Raw genomic sequence first — 23,180 nt, forward strand, 5'->3', positions numbered from 1 at the left:
ATAGTCATATTACAACATAATCAGGTAAAATGGTATCTTAGAAGATTTGTTGAACTTAAATAGTGAACTGAAGACCCAAACGGAAGCAGCAACATCACTCTCTCCACCCCAAACAATATTATTTAATTAGCAACTGTAATAGCTATTGAAACTAAGAGATAGGCAGATAATATAAAGTAAATGTTTTCTCTAAAAATATGACAGTTACTTAATTGAGAAGAAAGTGATTTCTGCTTTAGAATAGCAATGGATTTAGGATGATTCTTTCTATACCACCCACACCTCACTTTAAATTTTCTTTAAGTTTAAATTAACATTAAACATTGAATCAGTTTCATGTTTATTTAGCATTAAGGCCACTGCTAGTCAGTGAAGGTACCTCTGCATATTAGCAAAAGGCATCCCTTCTGGGCAGAATCCATAGACTTCACAAGTGGAAAACAGCTATATTTCAGCCTCCTTTTGACTCCCTAGACTCAGGCATCTTTGTGCAGTGCACATACTACACAAATGTACAGAGCAGAGCTCTCTTGCAGATTGAAGAACTCAAGGTTTCAAAAGTCAAGAAAAAAATCTCCAGGATCATTAAATTTAAATCGATATTAATTTTAAGATTGAAAGCTTAATTTTTAACCTGTGCCTATATTTGTGACATTAATAAGAGACAAAAATATTTACGCAGTCAAATCATGGCCACAAAACTTGTAAGGAAAATTCCCATGATGTCAGATACATAGATACAAGTGTAAGGATGGCAGTTTAGCCCACAGGCACAAGGTAAATGTGTACTTCCTTCTTGGGGCAGCGAGAGAGCAAATAGGTATAACCAGAACAGCAAATATAATAATAATAACTGAGATTGATTTTATTTGGCAACTTAGTAATTATTATAGTTATTTTAGAAGGTGAATTCATTATATGATAAATTTTACGATAAATGTAGGCTACCGTAGAGTATCCTTAAATCACACTACTCCTCTATTTTTGAGGGCCTGGTAATCTACATAGAATGCATGTTTACATTAGACCTTGATGTGAAAAAAATCACATAATTTCAAAAGTTATACATATTTTTCTAAAAACATATAAAAATTTATTTTTTGAATTATTTCTTAAAAAAAAGGTTAATATAACCAATTGCAGGGCTTTCAAAAGCAACAGATTTTTGTTGTTAAATGCTACAAAGTGCAAAGAAAATGAAAAAAAATACATATACTCACTGAGTTGGCATTTGTTGGGTTTGGCCAAGGTCTACCACCACCAGGACCCCTGTAAGACAAAATGACAAATGAAATTTTAACTGATGCTCTGAATGTTTCACAGTAAGCAATAACATCATAAAATACAAACATTTATAATTCAGTTACCATGCAGTTCTAATCCAGCACTGAAATTACTCTTTATATTTTCACAGCTTTTTTATTTCTGAAATCCAAAAATTTTATCATTCCCCCAAACAGCTTTCACTGTTTTACAGCTGTTTTAAACAGCTTCATCACTAATTATGAGATAAATATAAAAGATAATTGTGACAATAATAAGTGCTGCATGTATCATTCAAAATGAAAATGAAATTATTTGTGAAATATCATTATACATAAAATGATTGCTCTTAAGCTACAAATGAATAAATGTACATAGTAGGTATCTAAATTTGCCTCCTCTTCAAAAAATTGCATAGAATATCATGTTACTTTATACATCTATATATCAATCTATCTTTCGGTGCTAGTGATGATTTGGTTACTATTAAACAAGGGAAACACATTTCTTGTTTTCATAATTGTAGTTCAAGATAGTGGCCAGGGTAAATCTTGTGGAAAAATAGGAGGTAATTTATGCTAATGTATGTCAATATATTACTTCATGTTAGAGCGAGGGAGAATGTTCCCTATTCTATAGCTTAAAAGGACATAAAGCTTTTAAAACAAAATTAATGCCTAATTAAATTAAAAACATCTCTTGTCCGTTTGCTTTTTAGTATTAAGTGTACCTGAATATATACTGCCTGATAAAAAGTAGACTACTGTCAGCAGGTCTTCTCTAATTAGAGTCACTCAAAATTCCCCTTTTCCCTCTAATCTCAATGAAAACACTGTGACATTTTTTAATTTAAAAAAAGTCCCCTGATTCTTATTCTAGGGACCTTAAACCTAAAGTTCTAAATGCTAGATAGAGGCTATCCAAGTTAGCTATATTACCCATGTTTGCTTGGAATATTTAGAACTGTTCTGGGTATTATTTTGGGGTTCCCCAGGAATGTAAACAGCAGGGAAGGGCATGAAAAATAGAGCCTAGTGTCCTTAGGCTCTATTAGGATGCCCAAGTGCAAGTCCCCTTTTGACCAGAACGGACTTGGTCAAAGTATCATGCATAGGGAGAAGGTGAGGGGCACGTGTATTGTCTCTGGAAATAGTTCCTCTCTACGATAATGATGAGGACTTTACAATTAGTTACTGGAACACTTTGGAAAGGTGATTTTACATAGAGGATTCAGTGTCTTAATGGACAGAAACTGAGGTAAAGCATAGGATATACGCTGATCAAGTAAAACACTTGACTTGTTTGATGTTAAATAAAACACAGTAAAGAAACTGGAAAATATTTATCTTAAAACAACATAAAAATATACTATATATCCAAATCATGGGAAAAATTTGTATGCAACAACATGCAGACAATCTCATATTTTGAAATATTATGTTTAAACAAGGGCTGTATGAATAAGAGATATTAAATATAAAATAATTTTGTTAGTTAAAAATTTGTTTAATGTTAAATTAATGTGCTAAACATGTAAAACAGTGACATGAAGGAGCCATAATTCCAGTTAGAAATACTTACTTGCCATAATATAGTAAGATTTAGTTTGTTTTAACAATAATAAATTATGAAGTGAATTTCAATAAAATTTATTGAGTACAATGGAGACAATAATATGTTTTATTGTTAAATTCACTTTTGCTTTCTTGGGGCCAATATCAATAAGAGAATAAGTCTCTCTGGTTGGACCTTCCATACTTCAGAACTTTCCCTGTTAGAGGGAAATATTTGTGATTTCATTGTCCTTGAATCCTAATTTATAGAAAACTGAAAATGGTATAAGACTCCAAATAACAGTCAACAGTAACAAATAATGGAAATTTGAGTCTGTAAAGCTTAAAGGCTCTTTAAAAAACAGATATTATATAAATAGTAAAATATTATGTAATAAAAATATTTTAAAATATCTGGGTATATTTAAATGAGAAACCCAAATATGAACAAAAATAATCATTTGACATTTTCAGCCATACTTTTAGTCTCCATAGTCTAGGGAATTAAATGTACCCTTATGTATCTGTTTAAATGTATGTGAGAAAGGAATGAGACAATGTTAAGCTATTTGAGTCTCTTAATAGTCATATGAGAATAACTTTCCTCTATACTAGCAAAACTGTGTTGATCTAAAGTCAACCACATCACTACAAAATGATATTAGATACATTCTTAACATTTAAAGAGAATTTTGGGTTGATCATAGCATTCAAAATGTATACTCCTTACCTCTATACATAGTATTCAAAATTATTCTTTAAAAGGCATTCTATTTTAAAGTCAGAATCTTAGGTAGGTAAATTTTATATGTATCTAAATCCTATTGTTAAGAGTTTCAGCTTTTGATGTAAGCACAAGATATCACTCCTTTTTGTAGAAACCATTAATAAGCCTAAACCTTTGAGGAATTTAAGAAAAGTCAGACTTTATGTCTATCCATTTTTACTTTAAAAGTAAGAAGACATGATAGGAAAATTTGACCTACTTTTTCCCCTTGTTCTGTTAGTTTTGAGCCTGGCTGGTATCCACCTATTAACCTATTTTCTATTTTAGGCAAAACTGCTTTCCATGAAAATGGTTCCAGAAACTTAAACAAATCCCTATGTACATCAAAAGAGCTCACCTCAGTATATATTCAATGCTATTAAATGATGGTAGGGTTGTTTAATTTGATAGGTAGGTAACCAAAACATGGACTAATGGGAAATATATTAGAGGAGACTACCCAGAACCCTATATAGAGCTGTTTCATTATTTCTGATAAATTTTCTTTAGGCTACATCATGGAATTGGATCCTCTAATCAATTAATGAAAGTCATTCACAAGTTCTGGGTGTATATGGAACTTTGAGGGCTAGTAAGATAATGAAAAATAAATAAAAATTCCTTAACAAATTGCATTATATTGGCTGATAGAAGCAACTACTCTCTTTGGGCTTGAAAGGCCCTTTCAGTACAAAAAACAAAAAAAACTGTTAGTTTACTCCCTAAGTATATTTTGAATTTTCAAAAGAAAGTATACTATGGAAAGTTCTTTAATAAAGAAGAAACTACCAGAGAGACTTCTTCCTGGGTTAACAATGGTCCCAACAAAGCAAAAGTAAAGACATATATATATATATTTATAAGAATTTAAAACTCATAGGAATCACGCTATATGTGTTAAAATGAACGATATTCCATCATCTACTTCTGTAAAGTCAAGTCATGGTCCTGGCGTCATCATCTCTTCATACTTTTGTATGGACTACATAAATATTATGTGCTTATTTATAAAAGACTCATTTTTATGATAAACATGAAAATCAGGCTAAAAGTTGGCATTTGTGGCATTTGAAAATGGAAAAAAATTAAGGGTTGCAAGGGAAGGAAGAAAAACATGGAGAATATGTTGTGAAAATGAAGCAAATGCTACAGCTCATGTTCAGTCCATTTATACTACAGTTTCATTTTATACTACACAGAAATTGAGCTTAAATTGTGTTACAAATTGGTGTGACTTTAGAAGACAGAAAAGAGAACACTTTACAGGATAATATAGCATTTTGCTTACATGTTCATTCCAGGCATTCCAGGGCCACCTAAAGCATTCAGTGGGGGTCTCATTGCACCTCCATAGTTCTGTAATGATAACCAAGGGTCAGACTACCACAAAACAAAAAAACAAAACCAAAGAGGAGGGGGGAAAGAAAGGAGAGCAGGTTAATGATTTCCCTACATAACTCCTGATGGGATAAGGCCTGTGCAATTCATTCTCAGAAGGGTCCACTCTTGTACTTTTGCTTCTATTTTAACAATTACTTTGGTTTGTGCCTTTTAAATAAAACTACATGAATATGTACAATCATTGGAGCATGTTAAGTGATTAAGGTATAGTTGCAATTATAATATTCAACATATCTTTATTAATTTCCTGATATCTGTACAACAGTGAACTTTTTCAAACAAAACATTTCATAAATCCCAGACTCTGTTTTTAAAGAAAGGACTTAGTCAACATGTTTGAAATTGTCTGACTCAGAAAAATTACATAAAGTCTGAAAACAAATAGGTGAATCCAGCATAAGAAAGTGGAATACAAACTTCTGTTCACAAAATAATATATCCAAGAGAGAAATGTACAAATATACAGATACACAAAAATATATGAACACTAAAGTATACTTCAAATATGTATGCGTGAATTATATGACTCAACAGGCTTCTGTCAATATCTATTATGTGCATTCAAGGGATAAAAACATTTTAATGTTTTAACATGCATATCAGCTTAGCTTAGTTTAGTTTCCACAAGGGCCAAAAGACTACTTTTAACATTATCATATTAATATATTTTGACATCATCAACTACTTTCGTGCTCGGTTTTCTGACACCACCTATTCCTCCAACATTTCTGATCACTCTCCTTCAATCTCCTTTGCTGGCTCCTTTTGTTTTGCTAACTCTTAAAAATGTTGCTTTTCCCCAAGTTCTAGCCACAGCATTCTTTTAAATAAATACACATTTATGGGTACTCTTACCTGCTACCATTAGTTCAACAATTATTTATATGTTAGGAATTTCAAATCTATTTTGTCACGATGTCTCTCCTAAGCTCTTAGATAACTCATATGTTGAACTTCATATCAGCTGTTTCTATCTGGATACCATTTCACACTCAACATACCTAAAGGTAACCTCAATTTTATCTTCTCACAGCTGTGTTCTTTATATTGCCTTCCTCAATCAGTTCTGTGGCGTCACCTTCTATGCAGCAGTCCAGGCTAAGAACCTCTGAGAGCTTGATATTTCTTCCTTTTATTTCAATTTCCATATCCAGTCAAGTTACCAAAGTCTATTGATTCTACCTGTAAAATAGCTCTTGAAATACTGCCCTCCTTCGTATCACTCATCTCTGTCATTTACCGAGACTACTGTACTGTCTTAGTTGGTCTCTCTGACTTAGCCTCTCCCCTTCCCCATCTATTCTCCATAATGCCTCCAGAACTGTGCTTCTTAAACTCAGTCCTATTTATGTCACTTAAAAGCCATGATGCCCCACACTGCCTATCAAATAAAGTCTGTACTTCAGCATGGGTCTATGGTGTTATTCACAGATCAGCTCTAGCCTATATTTCCTGCCCCCATTTCCTATAATATTTACCTTCTTCCCCTACTCCCAACTATACCCTCCAGACTGCTGAATTTCTTGTGGTTCAGAAACGTGCAGTACGCTTTTACACTCATGATAACTCATCTGCTATGGCCTTCTGTGTAGTAGGTGCTAAGATGACAAGGAAATATTCAATGAGAGAAGGTCTGTTAACTCCAGAGAGTAAGCCCCAGTTTGTAAATAAATTACCTAATTACATGCTCTTCTCATTTTTTATTTACTTTTAATTTCAAGAAATCTTATTTAAACATCTCAATTGTGTATGCTATGGGATAAGAGAATGGTGTCTGTCCACACTTGAGTCACTGGTTAAAGAGATAGCTATTTCTCTTAACCTCTGGAACAAGCATGGGTGTGACAGCAGCAGTATTACCAAGGAGTCTCTGAGAAGAAAGTTAGTCACTGGGAACGAAATCTGAATGGTAGAGTAAAATAGAAATTCTTCACACAAAAGGTTGCTCCTCATTTTTGATCTTAGGTGGTCTGTGTTTTATCAAGGAAAATGTTAGTTTTCCTTCTAGCTCTGGACATGGAAAGATACTGGTTTGAATCTCTCTTGCCCCTGCCCTATTTCCTCTGCTCCTCTTTCTGTATGTGTGATTGTGGGCCAATGATTCTCCCAATGATCTGCTCAACCTTTATTTCCTTATCTGTAAAGTGAAAATATCATCTCTCTTATAAGCTTGTTGGAGGAAAAATGAAATCATACAAAACACATATTAAAGTGCTTGGTGCATTAAAAGCATGATACCTGGTGCTCAAAAACTGTAGCTGTTAACTCTTATCACTGTTAATAAGGGACTGACTTAAATGAGTCTTCTCATTTTCCCTTGAGCCCTCAACCCTAACATGCTTGTGACATAGTGACTCCCTGACAGAGTACACGTATTTCTTTTCTTGACTTTTTTCCTACTGCCTAATAGTTTTTCTTTATGTATCTGAATCTCCTGCTAAAGAATAAGTACCTGAAGGTAGAGTCTGTATTACTCATCTTTGTGCATCCAGTGCTCAAGTATGACAGTGCATAAGTGTCATAGGAAATGAGTAAGAAATTATCCAACACATATTTTGATAGACGTACAAAATATTTTCATTTTGTGAAGAATCTGAAGCATATAGAGAACAGGAAGATAAGATAGAATAACAGCTAGCTTTCTAACTGGTAACAAAGGCAGAATGTGAAGAGCTAATTTCGAATCACTGAATTTTAAAGCTGATGGCAACTATACAATTCCATCTGGTTTAATCTCTCTCCCAATGCAACGCTCCTGACAAAAGGGCTGTTCAGACTCTGCTTGGAAAGTTTATAAAGAGTTTTTCCATGATTGGGCAGTGTAATTTCTAGCAAGTTCTTCCCCATACTGAGCTAAATTCCACTTCCCATCTTAGATTTGAAAATACAGGATTAGTTTACTCTCTCTTTACATGAGAGCCTATCATATATTTCCATCTCACTATTTCTCCACCCCAAGTATTTGATTTGGAAATCATGATATGTTCCTACTTGTATATAACTCATTTATCCTTCAGATTTCTAGAGGAATTAGAACTAGTTGGACAGTCTTGTTGAATTTTTCTGTTAATCATATGGTACCTGCTGAGCCTAAGAACACAGACAAGCTAAGTATACCTTATTATAAAAGCCAAGTAGAAAAATTACTTCAAATATGGCATTAGGGAAGACATTTTTCTTGATTAAGCGGATAATTCTGCTTTTCTATTGAAAGGATACTGATATCAATCTAAAAATCGTGTATTACTACTGAACGTAGATTTAAAATAGATTAAGGGGTGGAAGAAATATGCCAGCATTTGGAGCAAAGTTTTATTTCTTCATCCATGCAGTAGGTTTTAATCACATATTTACTATGTTCTAGGTGTGCACTTTGCCTACATCAGCATTGTCTGAGAATCAAATTATATATATTTCTTCTAGGAATTCAATTATTCCAATAGATAACTGCTGTCCCTCTTCACCACATTGGTCCTAAGCTGAAAAAATAGTGGAAATAATATCTATGATATTATGATACATAATATCTATGTATCTCATATCTATGATACAAAGGAGGTATGTATTTTATTTTGCATAAAGCTAGAAACAATATTCAAGAGACTGTTTCTATAATTCGGATACAAAAAAAGCAGACACATTCTGTTCTTGAGTAGCATCCATAGGATTAAATATCTGTCATGAGAGTTGTTTTTCTATTATCTTTTAAGAAACACAGCTAACTTTTATTATAAAGCTCACAGTTCAAATCCATATGTTACATATACCAGGTGTTATGAGTAAATACCTTACAAGAATCCCTGAATTCAAATAATTTTACTTCACTTTTTACCTATTATACCATTCATATGAATATGATTCCTATTTTCATTTAAGTACATGATATTTATAAATAATTTACTTTAACCTCTTATACTTATATACTGTGATTTTAAAAGTTGTTGTAGGTATTTCTGGTTTCTGAGGTAAATTCACACCAAAACACTTTACTTCCTCCAAATTATAAAGAAATAGATAGCAATGATATTAATCCAAATGGAAGAAATAAACTACTCTCTTTGGGTGTGAAAATGAAAAGAATTCATACTTATATGATAAACTTAGTTAAACTCTTCAATAAGCAATTAGTCCCCAGAAATGTTTTCTTACTTTCTGTCATAATTTACTTATAACACAAAACACATACATATTTGGCTAGATATTTATAAAATATAAAGACCAATATGCTTTTTACTTCTGCATTTTCAAATGAGATCTAAGTATTCATACAGCTTAGGTGAGCATTGGTTCATCTTTCAAACACTGCAAAACTGACTCAAATCAGACTCTAATTTTTAAAAGTATTGAAAATATTGGTCTGGAATGACAAAAACTCAAAGAGCAGCTAGCTGAAAAGTAAGAGAACTGAATGAAGAATAAATTACAGGCATCAACTTTTGATGTATATTTAAAATGCATCTGTTATGAAAATCTTTTGAGGAAAAAAATCCTTCAAGTTGTATATAGCTAAACTGGTTGGCTTAGCTCATTAAAGACTAAAAGTATATTAATTCAGTGAAATATCCTACAGATCTTATAAATTCTAACTGCCATTAATAGATTAATGATGGTTGGTCATAAAAATCATCATCCTTAACATGAGTAGAAATAGGAAAAAATAATTTAAATATCTAAATTAGGGTTTTATAAGATCTTAAGAAAATACATAGAAAATAACTGAGCCTAAATAAAAGAAATGGGTTTTTTATGACTTTGAAGATCCCACAAATATTTACATAACACTTTTTCTTATCATGTAATATGGTATCTCTGAAAAATTTGTGCTTCATGTCCCAATACAGATTATATATACAGTTGACCCTTGAACAACATGGGTTTGAATTGTTCCAGTCCACTTATACGTGGATTTTTTTCAATAAATACACTATTGGAAAATTTTTTGTAGATTTGTGACAATTTGAAAAAACTTGCAGATGAACCACATAGCCTAGAAATATCTAAAAAATTAAGACAAAGGTATGTCATGAACGCATAAAATACATGTAGACATAAGTCCATCCTTATATAAGCATAAGGGGAGTGGTATGTAATATAAAATTAATAATGTGTTTTCTTACTGTTTTATAATTTTGCTTTCAAAGAACTACATTACTATACAGTATGTGCCTCTCTCTCTCTCTCTCCCTCTTCCCCCTGCCACCAACCCCAACAGGAGAAACTATGTATCAGCCTATCATCACATGTAAGTGGTTTAAAAAAATGTAACAATGTTCACAATACTGTATTGTGAATATGACTGTAATACTGTATGCCTTAAAAATGTTATAATGATTCATTCATTAGTGTATAGGATAGGCTATGATGAAGCAATCATTGATTATTACGCTAGTTTACCATAAAGCTATCATATTGCTGCTTCTTTGTTATCAATGCATGAATTGTTATACCTGTAAATAAATAGGAATTTTTTTCACATGATCTTTTCATTTTTGATGTCCCGTGTTAGAAATATATATAATATCTACAGTGTTTTGTATCATTTAAGACAACATTGATGAAGATGCTGAAAGATGATTCATCTTATAAACAGATGATATAAACTTATGGTATCGAAAAATATAGTGCAGTACAGTAAATGTATTTTCTTGAGTTCTGTAATAACATTTTCTTTTCTCTAGCTTACCTTATTGTAAGAATACAGTATATAATACAAACAATATATAAAACATGTGTTAATTGACTACGTATGTTATTGGTAAGGCTTCCAGTTAACAGTAGGCTATTAGTTAAGTTTTAGGGAGTCAAAAGTTATACCTGGATTTTCGACTGCACAGTGGTTTGGTACCCCTAACTCCCATGTTATTCAAGGGTCAACTGTATATTATTACATGTTGGCAGTAACTCCTTGGTCTAAGTCACATTTACCTGAGAATCAAATTATATATATTTCTTCTAGGAATTCAGTTATTCCAATAGATAACTACTATCCCTCTTCACTACATTGGTCTTAAGCTGAAAAAAGCTTAAGACCAATGGGTGTTAGATTCTTAATTCTCTGACTCCTTTGGGTACACAACAAAATACTTAACATTTTTAAAGCAGATACATGAAACAAGCTCCTAAAATTATCACTTATAAAGTCTGTTCTTGGAAAGAATAAAGAAAGTAAATCAATTCATTCTTTTAACCAATGTTATGATACACTAACCTCTGACCTTTGAGGAAGAAATTTAAAATTCGGAATTCTGGATTAGTTTCTTTGAAATATAACATTACAACATTAGTTTCTACCCCATGCAGTTTTCCCAAGAGAGACAGAGGGATGTTTTAGCTAAAATAAGTGATATCCTGGAGCAGCATACTTAAAAATGTCATCAGTAGCTGAATAGGTTCAATCTTGGTGTATACTTCTGGGAAATTTTGATACAGAAGTAGGCTAACATCTAATGTATACTGATAGTATTATGCGTGTTCAGTAAGACCCATTTCAGTGTTTATTTCTAAAAGGTTCTCTATTGATTGCATATTCTGTAAAGAAATATGGTAGTATATAATAGTCAATGGAATTCTTTAAAAGATTTAGAAATATATTTTATGCTGCTTATTCTATTTAATTCAGTCAACTAGGTTTTATTTAACTTATCTTAGTTATCTTTTATAATAATTACTATAATTTTTTATATTTCCTCAATAGAACTAACAAAAGGGTAATAGTTATCATTTTTAATAATTACTATAATGTATTTCTACACAATGTGTTTTCTCCAATGTACCAAAGGCATATGTGTAGCACCTGTTAAAATATGGTTTGTTGTTACATCAATTTGGACATGTCATAGATATGTCCTCAAGAGCCTAACAACCATGTTATTAAGCCTTTATTGTATATACTAGAAGCCAGCAAATAATACAGTTTGTTTGTATAAGATGAAGGCAAAAAACTCAGCCTCTAGCTTCCTGCACTGATTATTTATTTACCTGTGGTCCTAAGGGCACCATTCCTCTTGGAGGCGTCATTCTCTGCATTGGCCCACCCATATTTGGATGTCCTAAAAAGAAAAAAAGTATGACGATATTAGCAATGTAATGAGCATGAGTGCTAAACCGGAGGCTATAGCCTCCTCTCTGCCTGGTGTCACATCTTATTTACTAAGGACTGAGTTATTGACATCACCTCATCTTGGCTTCCATGGCCAGTTTTCTACCTCTTATCACTACTTACCCACACTCTCCATTAATGTCTTGAAATTGAAATGTTCTTCCTATTCTGTGTTGAATTACATCTCTCATACCATTTGCTCCTCTTTTTTTCTCTTGTAATAGTATAATAGAGCCATACATATTTGTGGTACCTAAACAGCTCTGATTATTGGGTTTGTTAAACTACCAAGTAAGTTACTTATTGCATAGCATCCTCTTTCCTCCTGCTTATCTTTCTGGTGGACTAACCTCTCTATCTGAAAAAGGCAAAGAAAATCACAATTGATACAATCACTTTGAGTCTCACTTGTTTGAAGTTATACAAGAGGTTTTAGAAGTTACTAGTTAAAATACAGATTCTGGATATTTAATTATTCTGTTCCTTATGTTATCACTGCCCTCACTATCACACATAATTAAGAGTCAGCTAAAAAGATAATTACTTGGCCACGTTACCTGTAAAAATGCAACTGATATAATTATGGAATATCTGTACAAATAAAACCTTCCTTAAAAAATACAGGATTTCCTTTGAGATTTTGCACATCAATTTCACTTTTACAAGTAGTCACCTTGTTGTCGAGTTGGGTCCATTCCACTGGGAAGTAATGGCTGACTTCCTGGGACACCTCCAAGAGCCTAGCATATTTAGTAAAACAAAATAAAAAGGAATATTGTAACTATTTATAAAATAAGTGCTGTAACAATTACAGAGTGCATCTGAGTATTTCATAAGATTTTTTTTTCAACATGTATTTTTTTTCTATTGGAATATATTTGATTTACAATGTTGTGTTAGTTTCAGGTGTGCAGCAAAGTGATTTAGCTATAAGTATACATGTATCTATTCTTTTTCAAATTCTTTTCCCATATAGGTGGTTACAGAATATTGAGTAGAGTTCCCTGTGCTATACAGTAGGTCCTTGCTGATTATCATTTTATATATAGTAGTGTGTATATGTTAACCCCAACCTACTAATTTATCCCTCCCCCACAGCTTTCCCCTTCAGTAACCATAAGTTTGTTTTCTAAGTCTGTGAGTCTGTTCCTGTTTGTAAATAAGTTAATTTGTATCATTTTTTAAGATACCACATATAAGTAATATCATATGATATTTGTCTTTCTTTGACCTACTTCACTTAGAATGAGAATCTCTAGGTCTATCCATGTTGTTGCAAATGGCATTATTTCATTCTTTTTTATGGCTGAGTAAGAGTCCACTGTATATATGTACCACATTTTCTTTATCCATTCATCTGTTGATGGATGTTTAGGTTGCTTCCATGTCTTGGCTACTGTAAATAGTGCTGCAATGAACACTGGGGTGCATGTATCTTTTCTAAGTATGGTTTTCTCCGGATATATGCTCAGGAGTGGGATTGCAGGATGATATGGTAGCTCTATTTTTAGTTTTTTGAGGAACCTCCACAGTGTTCTCCATAGTGGCTGTACCAATTTACATTCCCACCAATAGTGTAGGAGGGTTCCCTTTTCTGCACACCCTCTCCAGCATTTATTGTTTGTAGACTTTTTGATGATGGCCATTCTGACTGATGTGAGGTGATACCTCATTGTAGTTTTGATTTGCATTTCTCTAATAATTAGCAATGTTTAGCACCTTTTCATGTGCCTCTTGGCCATCTGTATGTCTTCTTTGGAGAAATATCTATTTAGATATGTCCATTTTTTGATTGGTTGGTTGTTTGTTTTGATACTGAGCTGCATGAGCTGTTTCTATATTTTGGAGATTAATCCCTTGCTGGTCACATCATTTGCAAATATTTTCTCCCTTTCTGGGGGTTGTCTTTTCGTTTTGTTTATGGTTTCCTTTGCTGTGCAAAAGCTTTTAAGTTTAACTAGGTCCCATTTGTTTCTTTTTGTTTTTATTTTCATTACTCTAGGAGGTGGATGCAAAAAGATTTTGCTGCAATTTATGTCAAAGAGTGTTCTGCTTATGTTTTCCTTTAAGAGTTTTATAGTATCCCATCTTACATCTAGGTCTTTAATCCATTTTGAGTTTATTTTTGTGCATGGTGTTAGAGAATGTTCTAATTTCATTACTTTACATGTAGCTGTCCAGTTTTCCCAGCACCTCTTATTGAAGAGACTGTGTTTTCTATCCTGTTCCATTGATCTATTTTTCTGTCTTTGTGTCAGTACCATACTGTCTTGATTACTGTAGCTTTGTAGTATAGTCTGAAGTCAGGGAACCTGATTCCTCCACCTCTACTTTTCTTTCTCAAGGTTGCTTTGGCTATTCAGGGTCTTTTGGGTTTCTGTACAAATTTTAAGATTTTTTGTTCTAAATCTGCAAAAATGCCATTGGTAATTTGATAGGAATTGCACTGAATCAGCAGGTTGCCTTGGGTAGTGCAGTCATTTTGACAACATTGATTCTTCCAATCCAAGAACGTGGCATATATACCTTTCCATCTGTTTGTGTTTTACCTCCTTAGGTAGGTTTATTCCTAGGTATTTTATTCTTTTTGATTTGATGGTAAATGGGATTATTTCCTTAAATTCTCTTTATGATCTTTTGTTTTTAGTGTATACAAATGCAACAGATTTCTGTGTATTAATTTTATGTCCTGCAACTTTAATGAATTCATTGATGAGCTCTAGTAGTTTTCTGGTAGCATCTTTAGGATTTTCTATGTATACTATAATGTCATCTGCAAACAGTGACAGTTTTACTTCTTTTCTAACTTGGATTCCTTTTCTTTATTCTTCTTCTCTGATTTCAGTGGCTAGGACTTCCAAAACTATGTTGAATAAAAGTGTTGAGAGTGGACATCCTTGTCTTGCTCCTGATCTTTGAGGAAATGCTTTCAGCTTTTCACTATTGAGTATGATGTTAGCTGTGGGTTTGTCATATATGGCCTTTACTATGTTGTGGTATATTTTCTCTATGTCCACTTTCTGGAGAGTTTTTATCATAAACGGGTGTTGAATTTTGTCAAAAGCTTTTTCTGCATCAATTAAGATGATCATGTTTCTTGTTTTAATTAATTAATTATTTTTGGCTGCGTTGGGTCTTCACTGCTGCACGTGGGCTTTTCTCTAGTTATGGCGAGTGGGGGCTACTCTTCGTTGCAGTGTGCAGGCTTCTCATTGCAGTGTCTTCTCTTGTTGCAGAGCACAGGCTCTAGGTACATGGGCTTCAGTAGTTGTGGCACATGGGCTCAGTAGTTATGGCTTGTGGGCTCTAGAGCACAGGCTCAGTAGTTGTGGTGCATGGGCTTAGCTGCTCTGCGGCATGTGGGATCTTCCCGGACCAGGGCTTGAACCCGTGTCCCCTGCATTGGCAGGCAGATTCTTAACCACTGCGCCACCAGGGAAGTCTGATCATATGGTTTTTATTCTTCAATTTGCTGATGTGGTTATCACACTGATAGATTTGCAGATATTGAAAAATCCTTGCATCCCTGGGATAAATCCCATTTGACCATGGTGTATGATCTTTTTCATGTATTGTTGGATTCAGCTTGCTAGTATTCTGCTGAGGATTTTTTGCACCTATGGTCATCAGTGATATTGGCCTGTCATTTTCTTTTTTTGTGGTATCTTAGTCTGGTTTTAGTATCAGGGTGATGGTGGCCTCACTGAATGAGTTTGGAAGTGTTCATTCCTCTGCAATTTTTTGCAATGGTTTCAGAAGGATAAGTGTTAACTCTTCTCTAAATGTTTGATAGGATTTGCCTGTGAAGCCTTCTGGTCCTGGACTTTTGTTTGTTGGGAATTTTTAAATCACAGTTTCAATTTCAGTGCTTGTGATTGGTCTGTTCATATTTTCTGTTTCTTCCTGGTTCAGTTTTGGGAGATTGTACCTAAGAATTTGTCCAAATCTTCTAGGCATTTTAGTGGCATATAGTTGCTTGCAGTAGTCTCTTATGATCCTTTGTATTTTTGTGGTGTCTGTGGTAACTTCTCCTTTTTCACTTCTTATTTTAATGACTTGAGCCCTCTCCTTTTTCTTGATGAGTCTGGCTAAAGGTGTATCAATTTTATCTTTTCAAAGAACCAGCTTTTAGTTTCATTGATCTTTTCTATTGTTTTCTTTGTCTCTATTTCTGTTCTGATATTTTTTTCAATTAATTTTTTTTATTTTTGGCTGTGTTGGGTCTTTGTTGCTGTGCGTGGGCTTTCTCTAGTTGTGGTGAGCAGGGGTTACTGTTCGTTGCGGTGCATGGGCTTCTCATTGTGGTGGCTTCTCTTGTTGCAGAACATGGGCTCTAGGCACGTGAGCTTCAGTAGTTGTGGCATGCGGGCTCAGTAGTTGTGGCTCGCGGGCTCTAGAGCACAGGCTCAGTAGTTGTGGTGCACAGTCTTAGTTGCTCTGTGGCATGTGGGATCTTCCCGGGCCAGGGATCGAACCTGTGTCCCCAGCATTGGCAGGTGGATTCCTACCAATTTTTACAGTTTTACAAATTTTTACAGTTTTTTTCTTGCTGCTGACTCGTAATCTCATAGCATTGTGGTTGGAAAAGATGCTTAATATGAGTTCAATTTTCTTAAATTTACCAAGGCTTGCTTTATGGACCAGCATGTGATCTATCCTGGAGAATATTCTATGTGCACTTGAGAAGAATGTATATTCTGCTGCTTTCAGATGGAATGCATAAATATCAATTAAGTCCATCTGGTCTAATGTGTCATTTAAAGCCTGGATTTCCTTACTGATTTTCTGCCTGGATGATCTGTCCATTGATGAAAGTAGGGTGTTAAAGTCCCCCACTATTATTGTGTTACTGTCAATTTCTCCTTTTATGGCTGTTTGTGTTTGCCTTATATATTGAGGTGCTCCTATTTTTGGTATATGTATATTTACAATTGTTATATCTTCTTCTTGGATTGATCTCTTGATCATTATGTAGTGTCCTTGTCTCTTGTAATAGTCTTTATTTCAAAGTCTGTTTTGTCTGATATTAGTATTGCTACTCCAGCTTTCTTTTGATTTCCATTTGTATGGAATACCTTTTTCCATCCCCTCACTTTCATTCTGTATGTGTCCCTAGATCTGAAGTGGGTGTCCTATAGAGAGCATATATACAGGTCTCGTTTCTGTATCCATTCAGCTAGTCAGTGTGTTTTGGTTGGAGCACTAATCCATTTATATTTAAGGTAATTACTGATATGTATGTTCTTATTGCCATTTTGTTAATTGTTTTGGATTTGTTTCTGTAGGTCTTTTTATTCCCTTCCACTTTTGTTCTCTTCTCTTGTGATCTGATGACTATCTTTAATGTTGTGTTTGGATTCCTTTTTCTTTTTTGTGTGTATATCTGTTGTAGATTTTTGGTTTGAGGTTACCATGAGGTTTTGATATAGCAGTCTATACATATACAAGATTGTTTTAAGTTCACGATCTCTTAATTTCAAATGCACTTCCAATATCCTGCATTTTTACTCTTCTTGTGATTGCTGGTTTTGATATCATATTTGTGTGTGGATGATTTCCTATCTTTACTGTATGTTTGCCTTTACTGGTAAGCTTTCCCATTCATAATTTTCTTGTTTCTAGTTGTGGGCTTTTCTTTTTCGCCTAGAGAATTTCCTTTAGTATTTGTACAGCTGGTTTGGTGGTGCTGAATTCTCTTACCTTTTGCTTGTCTGTAAAGCTTTTGAGTTTTCCATCAAATGTGAAGGACAGCCTTGCCGGGTAGAGTATTCTTGGTTGTAGGTTGTTCCCTTTCACCACTTTAAATATATTGTGCTATTCCCTTCTGGCCTGCAGCGTTTCTGCTGAAAAATCAGCTGATAACCTTATGGGGATTCCTTGTATGTTATTTGTTGCTTTTCCCTTGTTGCTTTTAATATTTTCTCTGTCTTTAATTTTTCTCAATTTGATTAATATGTGTCTCAGCATGTTCCTCCTTGGGTTTATCCTCTATGGGACTCTGTGCTTCCTGGAGTTGGGTGACTATTTCCTTTCCCATGTTAGGGAAGTTTTCAGCTATTATCTCCTCAAATATCTCCTCAGGCCCCTTCTCTCTCTCTTCTCCTTCTGGGACTCCTATAATGTGAATGTTGGTGTGTTCAATGTTGTCCTAGCTGTCTCTTAGACTGTCATTTTTTTTTTTTATGGCAAGGCGTTTTATTTTAAATATAGCAGTGTGTCAATCCCAAACTCCCAATCTATTCCTCCCTGTCTTCATTTCTTTTCATTCTTTTTTCTTTATTCTGTTCTGCAGCAGTGATTTCCACCATTCTGTATTCCAGCTCACTCATATGTTTCTCTGCCTCATTCTGCTATTAATTCCTTCTAGTGTATTTTTCATTTCACTTATTGTATTGTTCATCTCTGTTTGTTGTTTATACTTTCTAGCTCTTTGTTAACATTTCTTGTATCTTCTTGATCTGTGCTTCCATTCTTTTTCTGAGATTTTGGATCATCTTTACTATCATTACTCTGAATTCATTTTGGGGTAGATTTCCTATATCCACTCCACTTAGTTGTTCTGTAGTTTTATCTTCTTCCTTCATCAGGGACATATTCCTCTGCCATCTCATTTTGTCTAACTTTCTGTGTTTGCAATCCCCCATGCTGCAGGATTATAGTTCCTCTTCCCTCTGGTGTCTGCCCCCTGGTGGACAAAGCTGGTCTAAGAGACTTGTGCAGGCTTCCTGGTGGGAGAGACTGTTGTCTGCCCACTGGTGGGTGCAGCTGGGTCTTGTCCTTCTGATGGGCAGGGTCATGTCAAGGGGTGTGTTTAGAGGTGGCTGTTGGCTCAGGACGACTTTAGGCAGTGTGGGTGCTGACAGGTGGGGCTGTGTTCCTGCCCTGTTGGTTGTTTGGCGTGAGGCATCCCAGCTCTGGAGCCTTCAGGCTGTTGGGTGGGGCCCGATTTTGGCATCAAAATGGCGGCCTCCAGGAAAGTTCATGTCAATGAGTACCTAGTACCTCTGACACCAGTGTCAAGATTTCTTATATTTCACACTCATTTATGAATTTTATATGTCTGTACACCCAGTATAATTTCTTAGTTTTAAAATGATCCTACTTTGCCCAGTTTTCAGGCAAAGAAAATTGGTACTGTTGGGAACAAAATCTAGGCAAAAATTGTCCTATTTCTTCTTGAGAAGTATATATAATGCCTTTCCCCGAAATTAATTTACTAAGGGTAAATTAATTTTCCTTCTTAAATGTAAGCTATTTCTATAGATTATTTTACTCACTGGGGATTATAATAGGAGCAGAACTAAAATGCCAAGAGGCCAAATATTGTTTTGGGTAGTCATATTTTCCTAAGAAACTATTTAGAAAAATAATACTCCAATTAAGTTCAAACAATTTGGCTGAATGGAAAAAGAGAACTAGAACTGAAAAAAGGTGCCAATTAACAGATAGGGTTTATATTATGCAGGGGTGCAATACTGGATACATACTGAATTGTAAGTTTCTAATAGTCATCTGAGAAGCACTTAGAGCTGGACCAAGCTATAAATGATTTAAACATACTGATCCTATGAAGCATGTATGTATACATATATACACATAATCCTGACAACTGGCAAGAATTTCTATAAAGGTTCACTAATTTAACTTAAAAGCAGGAATATCTTATTTCATTAGTTTAAAATTTCAAATATTTCAAGAGAAATTTCATATTAAATAATTTATTTATCCAGACCAGAACTGTTTCGCTAGTTGTTATCATTGGGATGCAGTAGAGAACTGCCATTTTTCAAGCCATTTTTGTAATCCTTTGATTTTTTTGTTTACAAGCACACTCAATGTCAATTTATTGATCTCCTACTAAATGACCTATTTCCTGCTTACCTTTCCAGCCTAATTTCTTGCTACTGCCAAGCTGACATTCCAACTTCCAGTTATACCAAACTCCTTTCAGATTTTTCAATTCATGTACTCAGTCAACAATATCTAAATGCCAACCATTAAAAGCAAAATAAAACAAAACTAAACACAAACTAAAACTAAACTTTCTTGTCTCTCTAGGAGGTCACAGACCCTCAAGTGCTCATTCTGACATTTTAGATCTCAGTTTAGGGATAATTTCCTAACAAAATTCTTCCATATAATCCCAGTTTGGCATACATTCTCCTTCTATATGCTTTAAAATATAAATATATTTTTAAAAATTTCAAACTTACAGAAAAATTGCACAGACAGTACAAAGGATTCCCATATACCCTGACACTGACTGCCCAATAGTTAACATTTCACCGTATCTGCCACTTGAGAGCAAGTTGCAGACATTATGCCTCTTCACTTCTAAGTACCACAGAGTTTAGTTCCCTAAGCAAGGATATTCTCCTACATAACCACAACACAACTTTTCAAGTCAGGAAATCCATTGATACAACACTACCATCCAAAACACACAGACGCCATTTAAATTTTGCCACCTGTCTCAACAGTTTCTTTTTACTTTATGGGACCAGGATCTCATGGAACACATATTGCATTTAGTTGTCATGTCTCTTCATGCTCTTCCAGGTCTTTCCTTAGTCTTTCTCTATCATAGCCTGAACAGTTTTGAAGAATGAGTCTTAAATTCTACAGGATGATCCTCTGATGTCTCTTCATGACCCAGACTCAGGTCTTATTTTCTTAGGAATACTGAAGAACTGATGCTATACTCTTCTCAGTGTATCACATCAGAGGGTACATGATGTTGACTCATCCCACTACTGTTAATGTTAACCTTATCATCTCATTCTGTTGGTGTTTGCCAGGTCCTACACTAGATCATGATTTTTCCCCTTTGTAATTGGTTACATTCAGTATTAGAGCTATTCCAAGACTGTTAATATCCCATTCCTCATCAATCCTTTATCAGCCTTAGCATCCACTGACAACTCCTAAGCACTGTAACAGTTGCCAAATGGAAACACTGCATGTGTATCATTCTTTCTATGCTTACTAGTTGGCATTCCATTGTAAGGAACAGCTTTCCCTTCTTACTGATTGATACGTTGACACTTACGGATTACTATTCTAATCAAAGGGTTATAATCTATTTACTGTCATCATTCATTTTAATATTTAAATTATGCAAGATCTGGCCAGTGGGAGGCTCTTCAAGCTGGCTCTATTGTCCTTTTGAAACATTTCCATCATATTTTGAGCATTTCCTTACTGGTATGAGATGTTCCAGGTTCGTTTCATACTTTTCCTGGCCTAGCTCTGGAATCAGACCTTTCTCCAAAGGGTCCTGATTCCTTCTAGTGGAGGACAGCATTTAGGCACCAAGATCTGGGTTCTCAAAGTGCTCCTTCTTAGTTGAGTACATTGCCTTTTGGCTCTCTCAGTAAATGCTGCACTTGAAAATCTATGTGTATATGTGCACACATATATATATGTACATACATAAATTTATGACTAATTTTATATCTATCTGTGTGTGTGTGTGTGTGTATGGTACATACACGTACCATAAATTCATACTCTCTAACACCAATCAAACACGTCCAATTACAATCCAAAACCTCAGGATTATTTTCAGTCTTCTTCCTTCTTATGTTTGTAAGTATTTTCTCCAACAGTGAGAAACCTGGCTTTCATTATCTTTAATGAAATTTTCTTTATCTATAATTATCTTTTATACCATTATGTGGCACGACCGTATGACTCCTCCCTGCCTCCCTGAATATCTTGGCATGCAGGGGGGGTAAGGGCTTCTTACGTGCATTTATAGATTCTTTTTTTTTTAACATCTTTATTGGAGTATAATTACTTTACAATGGTGTGTTAGTTTCTGCTTTATAACAAAGTGAATCAGTTATACATATGTCCCCATATCTCTTCCCTCTTGCGTCTCCCTCCCTCCCACCCTCCCTACCCTACCCCTCTAGGTGGTCACAAAGCACCGAGCTGATCTCCCTGCGCGATACAAAGCACAGAGCTGATCTCTCTGTGCTATGCGGCTGCTTCCCACTAGCTATCTATTTTACGTTTGGTAGTGTATATATGTCCATGCCACACTCTCTCACTTTCTCCCAGCTTACCCTTCCCCCTCCCTGTATCCTCAATTCCATTCTCTAGTAGGTCTGTGTCTTTATTCCGATCTTGCCCCTAGGTTCTTCATGACCATTTTTTCTTTTTTTTAGATTCCATATATATATGTTAGCATATGGTATTTGTTTTTCTCTTTCTGACTTACTTCACTCTGTATGGCAGACTCTAGGTCCATCCACCTCACTACAAATAACTCAATTTTGTTTCTTTTCATGGCTGAGTAATATTCCATTGTATATACAGGCCACATCTTTATCCATTCATCTGCTGATGAACACTTAGGTTGCTTCCATGTCCTGGCTATTGTAAAGAGAGCTGCAATGAACATTCTGATACATGACTCTTTGAACTATGGTTTTCTCAGGGTATATGCCCAGTAGTGGGACTGCTGGGTTGTATGGTAGTTCTATTTTTAGTTTTGTTTTTTTTTCGGTATGCGGGCCTCTCACTGTTGTGGCCTCACCTGTTGTAGAGCACAGGCTCCAGACGCACAGACTCAGTGGCCATGGCTCACAGGCCCAGCCGCTCCACGGCATGTGGGATCCTCCCCGACCGGGGTATGAACCCGTGTCCCCTGCATCAGCAGGCGGACTCTCAACCACTGCACCACCAGGGAAGCCCTATTTTTAGTTTTTTAAGGAACCTCCATACTGTTCTCCATAGTGGCTGTATCAATTTATATTCCCACCAACAGTGCAAGAGGGTTCCCTTTCTCCACACCCTCTCCAGCATTTATTGTTTGTAAATTTTTTGATGGTGGCCATTCTGACTGGTGTAAGATTATATCTCATTTTAGTTTTGATTTGCATTTCTCTAATGATTAGTGATGTTGAGCATTCTTTCATGTGTTTGTTGGCAATCTGTATATCTTCTTTGGAAAAATGTCTATTTAGGTCTTCTGTTCATTTTTGGATTGGGCTGTTTGTTTTTTTGATATTGAGCTACATGAGCTGCTTGTAAATTTTGCAGATTAATCCTTTGTCAGTTGCTTCATTTGCAAATATTTTCTCCCATTCTG

General features: G+C 34.8%; 1 protein-coding gene across 8 annotated transcripts in view; it reads right to left on the reverse strand.

The window, feature by feature from the left end:
* Positions 1 to 23,180, reverse strand: part of SSBP2 (single stranded DNA binding protein 2) — a 302,125-nt gene that overhangs the window by 34,401 nt on the left and 244,544 nt on the right. For all 8 annotated transcript variants that reach the window (XM_060143228.1, XM_060143232.1, XM_060143226.1 and 5 more), the window contains 4 exons: positions 12,756 to 12,822; positions 11,962 to 12,032; positions 4,871 to 4,938; positions 1,221 to 1,269 (listed from right to left, as the gene is read on the reverse strand). In XM_060143228.1, the coding sequence (XP_059999211.1) occupies positions 1,221 to 1,269; positions 4,871 to 4,938; positions 11,962 to 12,032; positions 12,756 to 12,822 (255 nt within the window). The remainder of the gene's footprint in view (positions 1 to 1,220; positions 1,270 to 4,870; positions 4,939 to 11,961; positions 12,033 to 12,755; positions 12,823 to 23,180) is intronic.

This window comes from Lagenorhynchus albirostris, chromosome 3 (assembly GCF_949774975.1).
Source record: "Lagenorhynchus albirostris chromosome 3, mLagAlb1.1, whole genome shotgun sequence".
Lineage (NCBI taxonomy): Eukaryota > Metazoa > Chordata > Mammalia > Artiodactyla > Delphinidae > Lagenorhynchus > Lagenorhynchus albirostris.